Source organism: Haliotis rubra, unplaced genomic scaffold (assembly GCF_003918875.1).
Source record: "Haliotis rubra isolate DU_JTF1 unplaced genomic scaffold, ASM391887v1 Scf214, whole genome shotgun sequence".
Classification (NCBI taxonomy): domain Eukaryota; kingdom Metazoa; phylum Mollusca; class Gastropoda; order Lepetellida; family Haliotidae; genus Haliotis; species Haliotis rubra.
In genome coordinates, this window is record NW_025766159.1 from 1,467,504 (window position 1) to 1,478,836 (window position 11,333).

The 11,333-nt window shown below is 37.4% G+C and overlaps 1 protein-coding gene across 6 annotated transcripts in view; it reads left to right on the forward strand.

The window, feature by feature from the left end:
• The window catches only part of LOC124276860, a 49,671-nt gene extending 45,246 nt beyond the window's left edge, over positions 1-4,425 (forward strand). For all 6 annotated transcript variants that reach the window (XM_046712522.1, XM_046712524.1, XM_046712523.1 and 3 more), the window contains exons 5-8: positions 865-958; positions 1,665-1,767; positions 2,936-2,978; positions 3,237-4,425. In XM_046712522.1, coding sequence (XP_046568478.1) covers positions 865-958; positions 1,665-1,767; positions 2,936-2,978; positions 3,237-3,810 — 814 coding nt within the window. In that variant the 3' untranslated portion in view covers positions 3,811-4,425. The remainder of the gene's footprint in view (positions 1-864; positions 959-1,664; positions 1,768-2,935; positions 2,979-3,236) is intronic.
• Positions 4,426-11,333: the final 6,908 nt, after the last annotated feature.

Here is an 11,333-nt window from a genome sequence, read left to right on the forward strand (position 1 = left end):
TGTACACACGCCCTCTATACAAACACATCAGGTGTCTGCACATGAAGAGGATTTAAGTGGATGAGGATACCGGGCCAGGTGGACCGGAACCATCCCCATACATTCAGTCAGACCATAACCATCCTCACATATTCAGTCACACCATAACCAGCCCCACAAATTCAGTCAGCACAGTTTAAGAAACAAATTGTAGATGAGTGCTTTGTTCTGTATGTAAACACATCTGGAAGTGTCTCAGTCCACCTTGATACAAGCCAGTACACTGACCACACTCTGAAACACCACCTCTGTTAGTTACCAGTATAGACATATATAAGAGGTTTTATTACCCATATGGTAAAACATAACCAGTGTCATACACATCATAATTGTGCACGTATCACTTTTGCCTAGCAACCATTGTTTCTGTATTTCGTCGTCTGTGGTATCATTAAACAATTAAACGTGACATCAATGAAGAGGGCCGTCACACTTGCTTACCGTGTTTTACTGCACAAATGTACATGAATAAAATGGATAATAAAGAAATTATTACACTCAAGCAAGTGTGTCATATGATTTTAACGAAATTAGTACAAAAGTATGTATTAATACAAAATTTCACACTTGTTTTGTGTAAGTCATATGACACACTTGTTCATGTAATAATCTCTATGTATCACATCCAGAGTACAGAACAAGTGCAACATACAGTGTACCAAACACAACATACTACAGAGTAAAGTGGATAACATGCAGTATGTAACAGTGCATGCTGTAGCCAGTGTCTTGTGAGAGGATGTAGGAAGGAGTTCTTGTGTTGTTGTGTCTGTGTACCCTGTCCTGTGCAGCTGGCGATCAGTGCACCACCCTCCTGTGTTGCAGGGACCCAGTGGCAGGAGACATCATTGTGAAGGAGGTGGAAGCAAACTCTCCTGCAGACAAGGCTGGCCTCAAGAAGGGAGACTGCATAATGAAGGTTGTTTAGCCATTTGTATGGTATTTGTGTTCTTCATGGACTGTCCAGTTTAACTACATGTCTATTTTTATTTCATTCATTAATTTATAATAAAGGAATGTCACATTAAGAAATATCCAAATAACAATTAATGATGATTAGAAATTTGAGTGCCAGTATATTGTGTAATATGACTTTGAGATGTAAGTGCCAGTATGCAGTGTTCACGAATAGCGTCTGACCCTCTGACAAATCCAGCAGATTCGCCAAAGGTCCAATAGAAGTCTACAACCCACCGACCCCAGTGTCTGACTGTATATTTCACAATGACTTTGACTGAAGTTGTTATATGTGACATTTGTTTGCTGTTTATAAATCTTATGTTTGTTAATAATTTCAATGCCAATTATGAGAAATGTTAAATCTGAAATGTGTGTTTAATTTTATTCTTTGGGTCCTCTGAATTTTCAATGGGTCAGACAGACATCTGAAGCTTACAGGACCCAATGTCCTGTTACTTTGAAACACCATTCGTGAACACTGCAGTATGTTGTGAAATATGACTTTGAGATTTAAGTTACAGTGTGTTGTATCATATCAAGACTATACATAAACCCTGGAGTGAATCATTTCTGTTTGAATGCAACAAATGTTCAGTCTCTCATGGAAACTGTGAGAAGTTCATTATATTTGTGCACTCAAATACGCTATGTAATCTGTTTTACAGATTGATGGATTAAGTGTAAATATTCTCTCTGAGAAGCAGATCTCTGGCCTCACCAATTCAAAGAGAGTGAAACTCAACATCAAGAGGTCTCTGTATGACAAAGGTACTTTTAATTATTTTGTCTTTGATTATAAATGCCATACTCCAAAGAGACCCAGACATCTCAGATAGCACACACTTTAATTCGCTCTAATTAACAAACAAAATGGAGGATTGAGGTCAAAACACATTTTCGGGAATCACATTTTTAGTTCACTCAAACAAAATCACCAAATATGGTACCATTAGAACACCTCAAAGTCAGTACCGTGTGTGGCCTCCATGGGCATCGATGACGGAGCTGCATCGTCTGTACATGGAATGAATTAGCCGGTTGATGAAGGCCATAGGCACTTGGGTCCATACTCTGCGAAATGCCTGATTGAGTCCAGTCGCAGTTGTCGGCCTTGCGGGTTATAGGTCATTCAGTCTTCTTTGCATCTCGTCCCAAAGGTGTTCCATTGGACTTAAATCCGGACTGAGTGCAGGCTATTGTAGGGTTTGGATGCCATGTTGTCTTAGGACGCCCTTTTTAGCAAAGTCTTTACTGTGGTTGTCAAGGGGGGAAAATGGTGGCAATGATGTGCCTTGTGAGTGCAGACTGAGGGCATAAATATAAAGTGTTCTGATGTCTTTCACCTCCAATGGAATGACATTACTGTGAACATGTGACATCGCAAAATTAAAATGACTTACAAGTCACTTTCACCCCTTGTTTAAAAGCTGAATGAAAACAATATTGCACCAAACCAAAACACACAGCTAACTGAGTACAAGGGACCACCCTGAGCATAATTACTGTCACATAAATCCTGACCAGCACAAAGAAATATCCTAAATAATCTCAGGAAGCATTCCAACTGGACATCTGAAGGAGGCTTTAGAGTCAGATATCATTGCAATGTTCTGAATCACCAACATGTTAAACCATAAATATTGAGTTTCATAAACCAGTTGCTTTCATTACCAGTCATAATCTCCTAGAGATCATTACCATTACTGAAACTGTTTGGTTTATGAAATCAAATATTTATCGTTGGTGATCGAGAATATTGCAATAATATCCGATTCTAACAGTTCATGAAAATGTACTGAAATCCACGTCATGAATATCTACTACAAAGGTTTCTAATTTATGACAGTTTTGAACATCTGTTTTTCAACACTTATGTCCATTTTAATTATTTATAATATTTGGTCGACAAATTTGAAAAGGAACATTTTGGTTTCAGAGAACAACCCTCCCTTGAAGACTGGAACAGACACAGTGGGAAGGTAGGAAGCAGTATATATTCCAACTGTCATTACCGGTATTTATTGACAAGGCTTCTCTAGGAGTCATTAATATGACTGCAACAGCATACTTCCACACAACTGGTTTGCTTTAGTATGCCTAGTATTTGTTTCATCATGCCTACAAAAGATCTGTAATAGTGATCATAAAATCTGATTCCTGAATTCTATGTCTCCAAACAATAATTAGATTTATTAGAAGTGAATATAATCCAGTGTTAACTATGTTTTCAATTTCAGTGATGAAGTGTTCACACCAATGCGTCTCCCTTCGCCATCATCACCATCCTCACCACCAGATGCCTTCTTTGCCTCGTCTACTCCCCGATATCCAGCTCAAAATGTCAACCACCATGACCATCATCACCAACTTCCTGGAAGAACCCTGTCATCCAATCTAGCAGACAATAAAGGTACAGTGAGCCATGTGTGGAGGGATGACGGCCACCATTACCCCCATGACCACAGGGACACACGACACCATGTGACAACAACGTATGCCAAACATAATCAAAATCTTTACATTCCTCGGCAGTCAACTTACACGCCAAGAATGACCATGGTGTATCATACCAAATCTGCTGCAAACACACATGAACGGTCAAGGTCAGTGACTAGAATAAAGAAACAAATGCCCCAGTATGTACGGAGTCGGTCTCAGTCACCTCACTCACTACGCAATGCTCCGTCTCTCACAACGGAAGATCGTGTTGTTCTCCATGCAGTTCAGAGTGGAATACAGAAGCGTCAACGGGCTCTCAGACTCTCTCTGTATCAGCTACCAGACACCAATGATGATGACTGGAAGATCTGACTGGCCACTCAAAACAAAGACAATCATGTCTAACTGAATGACCAAATAACACATGGTACTGTGTTTGGTTCAACATATTCATGACACTACCTACTCTCTAATCATGCTGCTGAAATATTTGTAACTTATTTCTCAGAATTATTTGTTCTTAAAACTACAAGGGTATTAGAACATGTTAAGCAGAATACAATATATATCATGGCTGATTGGATATGTTTGTGTCAATGTAACAGAAAGGGTAAAAAACATGGAGTGAAAATATAAATCTGATTATCACGTTCTGAAATAGATCATGTACTTGTGAGCCTCAAGCCATGTATTGTTATTAAATCTCTACCTGTTTGTGTCTATCATCCTGCATCTATCATCACATGCCCTACAATTACAAGAACAGGTGGACCTCCTCAACTTGTGTGTGTCCATCAACACATGCCCTACAATGACAAGAACAGGTGGACCCTCTTAACTTGTGTGTGTCCATCAACACATGCCCTACAATGACAAGAACAGGTGGACCTCCTCAACTTGTATGTGTCCATCAACACATGCCCTATAATGACAAGAACAGGTGGACCTCCTTAACTTGTGTGTGTCCATCATCACATGCCCTACAATGACAAGAACAGGTGGACCTCCTCAACTTGTGTGTGTCCATCAACACATGCCCTATAATGACAAGAACAGGTGGACTTTCTCAACTTGTGTGTGTCCATCAACACATGCCCTACAATGACAAAACCAGGTGGACCTTCTTAACTTGTGTGTGTCCATCAACACATGCCCTATAATGACAAGAACAGGTGGACCTTCTCAACTTGTGTGTGTCCATCAACACATGCCCTACAATGACAAGAACAGGTGGACCTCCTCAACTTGTGTGTGTCCATCAACACATGCCCTATAATGACAAGAACAGGTGGACCTCCTTAACTTGTGTGTGTCCATCATCACATGCCCTACAATGACAAAACCAGGTGGACCTTCTTAACTTGTGTGTGTCCATCAACACATGCCCTATAATGACAAGAACAGGTGGACCTTCTCAACTTGTGTGTGTCCATCAACACATGCCCTACAATGACAAGAACAGGTGGACCTCCTCAACTTGTGTGTGTCCATCAACACATGCCCTATAATGACAAGAACAGGTGGACCTCCTTAACTTGTGTGTGTCCATCATCACATGCCCTACAATGACAAGAACAGGTGGACCTCCTCAACTTGTGTGTGTCCATCAACACATGACCTATAATGACAAGAACAGGTGGACTTTCTCAACTTGTGTGTGTCCATCAACACATGCCCTACAATGACAAAACCAGGTGGACCTTCTTAACTTGTGTGTGTCCATCAACACATGCCCTACAATGACAAGAACAGGTGGACCTTCTCAACTTGTGTGTGTCCATCAACACATGCCCTACAATGACAAAACCAGGTGGACCTTCTTAACTCGTGTCTGTCCATCACCACATGCCCTACAATGACAAGAACAGGTGGACCTTCTTAACTTGTGTGTGTCCATCAACACATGCCCTACAATGACAAGAACAGGTGGACCTTCTTAACTTGTGTGTGTCCATCATCACATGCCCTACAATGACAAGAACAGGTGGACCTTCTTAACTTGTGTGTGTCCATCAACACATGCCCTACAATGACAAGAACAGGTGGACCTTCTTAACTTGTGTGTGTCCATCAACACATGCCCTACAATGACAAGAACAGGTGGACCTTCTCAATTTGTGTGTGTCCATCAACACATGTCTTACAATGACAAGAACAGGTGGACCTTCTTAACTTGTGTGTGTCCATCAACACATGCCCTACAATGACAAGAACAGGTGGACCTTCTTAACTTGTGTTATCCATCAACACATGCCCTACAATGACAAGAACAGGTGGACCTTCTTAACTTGTGTGTGTCCATCAACACATGCCCTACAATGACAAGAACAGGTGGACCTTCTTAACTTGTGTGTGTCCATCAACACATGCCCTACAATGACAAGAACAGGTGGACCTTCTTAACTTGTGTGTGTCCATCACCACATGCCCTACAATGACAAGAACAGGTGGACCTGGCAGAAACACTATATCTCGTGTCCAGATGCAGAAATTTGGGTTATGGTCAGTCTTGAAAGTGTTCCTATTTCACAACAGTTTTATAAACATAATTACTTCAACAAACACAAATGTTATAAATATGTATGCCTATTCGTATATAATGTTGGGAAAATAAGAGATTCTAATGTTTTTATGTCAAACGCATGTAACTTCTTATCATACTTATGAGTGTATTTTGGGCCAGTGGCCTGTTACTGAATTAAATGTCTGTCTGTCTGTCAGTCTGTCTGAAAGTGATCATTCAGTTCATGACATGCCAAGACTGAATATGTTCTCTCTCCTGCTTTCAATGATTTTGTATACTTCCATATGGAGGTGTTGGAGAGGGAGCATAGTTTCACATGCTCATCTGTCTGTTAAGATATGCCAACAGAATATGTCAGTCCATCTGTTACTAATGGTCACTAATGCAATACAATCGGTCTATTGAGGGTATGCAGATATGACTCAAAACTGCATGTGTTGGCTAGGTGTCCAATCCAGAAAACATATTCCTAATGCGTTGTAATAAAGATCATTTTCTAACCCTGTTTCTACTGCCATTACAACTTTCTACTCCTACTTTATATAAATATATTTGTCAACTGGAGGTACTTATTAGGGTAAGAAAACTTTGTGTCAGTCCTACTAAAAACAGCTCAAACTGGAGGATGTGAGGGTAATAGAACAACCAAACAAAGAAGGCTAGTATTCCCACAAACAGTACCATAGCACTCACTTGAAAGGAGCAGAAAATGAATTGTGTGATTTTTTTTAACTGAATGACCTGCCATAGAGCAGAATGTTATCCATGTCTATCAAAACATTCTGCTTGTATTAAGTATATATATATATATATATATATATATATATATATATATATATATAGATAAATAAAAACAGAATGCCGTTTTCTCCAACATGTTTCGTTCTTTACTCTTCAGGGAGATTGTAGCGGTTACAGTATGACGTCATTACATATATATTGTGACGTCATAATAGGGACAACATGTTTCACTTTTATCTTCAGGGAGATATCCGTGTCGTGTGATTATTTCAGAAACTTCTTATATATATATATATATATATATATATATATATATATATATATATGATATATATATGTGTGTATATATATATATATATATATATATATATATATATATATATATGTATATATATATTATGTATGTATAGATATATATTTATGTATATATATATATTATTTACATTACAGGCCATTACAGATATTATGACAAAGGGGTCTCAAAAACAAAACTCCATCTCCATTTTTAAGATTACTCTGAATGGAAAGATGGTTGATGTGATGTGATGATGTACACCACTAAAGTACTGTCGGAAAGAGAAAACACTGTTTTTCAGGCTGTTACTCTGTATCAGATAAAATATCTGTGAGATGACCCCTTATGCCTGTAGGCAGCACGCCTGCAAGTAGCCTATGTTGAAATAACCCACATCGGCCTAACTGGGCGTTTAGTGGGATGTGTTGTAAGATATCTAGTAGTGTATGTTTACTTGTAAAATAGTGCAAAACTTTAAAAAAATATGAATAGCTGCTGAAAACAATAGATCAGACTATAGATGGCAATTTAGGCCCCTGAGCCAGGTATGATGACGGACCATCGACTCACCTGGCATGAAATGCACGTGCTGCCTACAGGCATAAGGGGTCATCTCAAAGATATTTTATCTCATCTATTGATTATCATCTTACGTGTCTTTCATAACATTTATGTTGAGATATGTAAAAGAATATGATACCCATAGAAAAGCTTAAATAAGCTGCTTTGGACTTAGAAAAAACCTGCATTGCTCATTTCCGCACTAATCTCTCCTCAGTAAAGTCCTTTTTTTACGTTTCCTATCTCCCTACCACCGAGACTGTAGTTAGGCTGAACTTAGTTTCACAGATATTTCACACTTTCACATTTTAACTTCATAAATTGTAGATATATATGTCAAAAACGTGTTTTTTTTCCATTTCCGACATTACTTTAGTTGTGCATCACAGCAACAGACTTGATCATCTATTGACAACCAACATTGCTTAAAAACATGCAGCACATCTCTGTGTTGAGAAAGTTCAGTGTAACACAACCCCTGATCTATGCCCCAAATACACCTGACATCTCAACTCAGTTCCTGAGTGTAGTGTATACTTTGTAAACATCATGTATTTCATGTAACATTTATATAATTCATCCATTGGTCTAACTACATGTACACAACTGTGTTTGCATATCATTATGGAACCAGATCTGACAAAATCCTGGTTTGAATATTACTGACACATCTATGAATTGTGTATTTTATCATGAAGCTAGAAGCACTGTGGGGATGTATCCCCAGACACATTGCCTTATGCGATGGAAGTGGACTGTGTAACAATTGCTCACATGTATTACAATAAAGCTCAGTTGAATCGAATGAACAAGCTAATGTATATTTTGTTCCTACTACAGGAGCATCACAGCAGGGAGTTATGTATACATCATTCCACTGCTGGTGTACACTATTACCTGTACAGAGTGTTAGGGTGTATGCTGTTGTGTTGTTTCCTTCTTCACAAATAAAGACTGCTTATCTGAGTTTGACGTGTATAGTTTTTTCTTCAGGAGTAAATAACAATGAAGTGAGGCCACACACTCCATCCATACAACATCATAACAATTGTCCACACATGGAGTGAGTGAGTGAGCGAAAATATTAAGTCTGTATTTCTTCCATATTGTGACAAAAACAAGTTATACATTCATAATGCATAAAGTCATAATTATAAAAATCTGTGAACGAAGGACATTAAAAACAATTAGAATATACATGTAAAACTAGAATATAAATCTAAAACTTTTAACTATTGAGAACTATAGAATACAGAAACAGGCTATAGATCACAACATACAGATGAATTTCAGTTTAAACAAAAAAGTAAATCGAAGACATTGAAATTCAGATTGCAAATCCTCATAATTTTACCTTGCCAACTGAACATTGTAATGCAAACCTATTATAGCGATTTGAATATATGATTGGTTGTTAAACATCTTTTGTCCTAAGTTGAATAAAATACTGAGATTTAAATGTTCAATTGGCAAGGTAAAATTATTTGGATTCGCAATCTTATTTCACCTTATTCGATTTACTTTTTAGTTTAAAGTGAAATTCATCAGTACGTTTTCACTGCAAACAGACTATAAAGGTAGATCACCATACATGCACAAGTGACCATGCGGACGTACAGATGCTTTGGCTTCCTGCATGGACCCTTGCTGGATTTACACCATCCCTTCAGATGTTAGCAACTGTAGAGAAATCTAGCCAAAGAAATCTATTTACCAAACATATTACTCTTAATTTTGAAAATATAGTTCTGTTTTCAAGACACCAAATACAAGCTGCCCAGCAGGTGTGAGAAGAGTATACAACTATAGCTGACAATGCCTTTGTCAAACTTGTCCATGCAGAAGGAACAAAGAAACTACTCAATTAACGAAACCACAAACAACAACATATTACAGTCTAGTAGAAAATTAGTTTATTAACAGTTTAAAATCAACAATCAGATAACACACTTTATAACTCTGCCCTTAAACAATACATTATCTTCAGTAACAAGTCATCAATGATCAATGGAATCTGGCTAACTTTTCTAACAAACTGTCATGCAGCTATCAATATACATATATGAGGCTTTGGACATTACAAAGGTGTACTCAACAAGCACTTTTTGACTGTCCTCTGTTTTATTTACACAGAGTAGTTGAACAATATTCCAGTTATTGTTAGTTACACAGCACAGTTTCTTGGGGTCAGATCAAGGGTAGGCCAAAACAAGTCTGCTGACCATAATGTGTAATAAATGAAAACATGCATCTACTGCTTGACAGTAAATCTTCAATCAAGAGAAATATTAACTGAACAACCCACATCACATTCCAAACAATTGAAGTCACAAGGAATGGAGTGATTTCTTTTATATATGACAACTACTGGACCTACTCAAAAGCAAGACCTATCATCCTAGGACATTTGCAACCAGGCTCGCATTATTTAAACCCTAACTGAGGCACAAGGGTGTCATTTAAACATGGTTCAGTTTGTCACACTGAGTAGCATTTACCAAAAGGAACATACATGTAGTTCAAAGAAAATGAAAAACAAAACTGCAAACTCTTTTCAAACTAGATTCAAGTCGCACGTAAACCAACTTTTTACATCCATTACATTTCTTTTAACATGAGTAATAATATATAGTATGACCAGAAATTATTGAGAATTTTAGGAATATGTTGTTCGCTTTCACTCGGTCAGATACCATAGGAAGGACACTCGTTTCGTATAATTCGTATGTAATGAGACCTCGTGTAGTATTCTCTATGTATAGCTGATATCTGTATAACATACACTTACTTGATGTCTGAAAACAGATACAAACTCATTTGATGTCTAAACAGTTCAAAAACATTGTTAAAAGGAATTGCATAAGTTTTTATCAAAATCCAATGTAAAAATGTGCTTTTCTGCTTGACAAGATGGATACCAGATAAATAAAATACCAACATTAACAAGAATGTGTCATAATATATCCACATAATGTTAAATCTGTGATGCCATTCTGATTAAAATGTTGCCATGTTTTGACATAACAACCAAACAAAACCAAGTCAAGATCTCAATGAGATAAACAAAACATATCCATAGCTGTTTTCAAGTAGTTAAATACAAACACATAAGAAGCAAGAATCACACAGCAACTGATGCTGATAGTCATGATGATGGTCACAACAAAATGATGGTCTTAGTAAGATACAAATGTGTATGACTGACTGACTGACTGAGTTTGGTTTTACGCCGCTTTTAGCAATATTCCAGCAACATCACGGCGGGGGACACCAGAAATGGGCTTCACACATTGTACCCATGTGGGTATTCGAACCCGTGTATGAACAGTTGCTGTTGTTACATATATAACATATTGAGAAGGATATTTATATTTATCACAATGAATGAATAAAGCCAATCTCCATACAATTTTAAAATCAAACAATGGTTATCATTAATATTGTTCATGAAACTACATGATCAGCACCAGAAATTCTGCATTTCAGCTGTCTTCAGGTTATAACATCTTAATCTATAACCAGTTGTACAAAACAATCTTAACGCTAAGTCTATGTTAAAGTATGGAAATTACGGTCACCTTAGCACACCTTAGCACCTTTGTGTGTTTTAACAGCAGATGCACACGTTTTTATGATCACCTTTGCCAATTTGTTTTAATATCCAGAGAAGTATTATGATTTTCTTTAAACTATAGTACAACTAAAACATGAAACAATGAATACTTAAATTGTACTCATGAAAATACCACAAAATACACATATTGCTTTTAATAT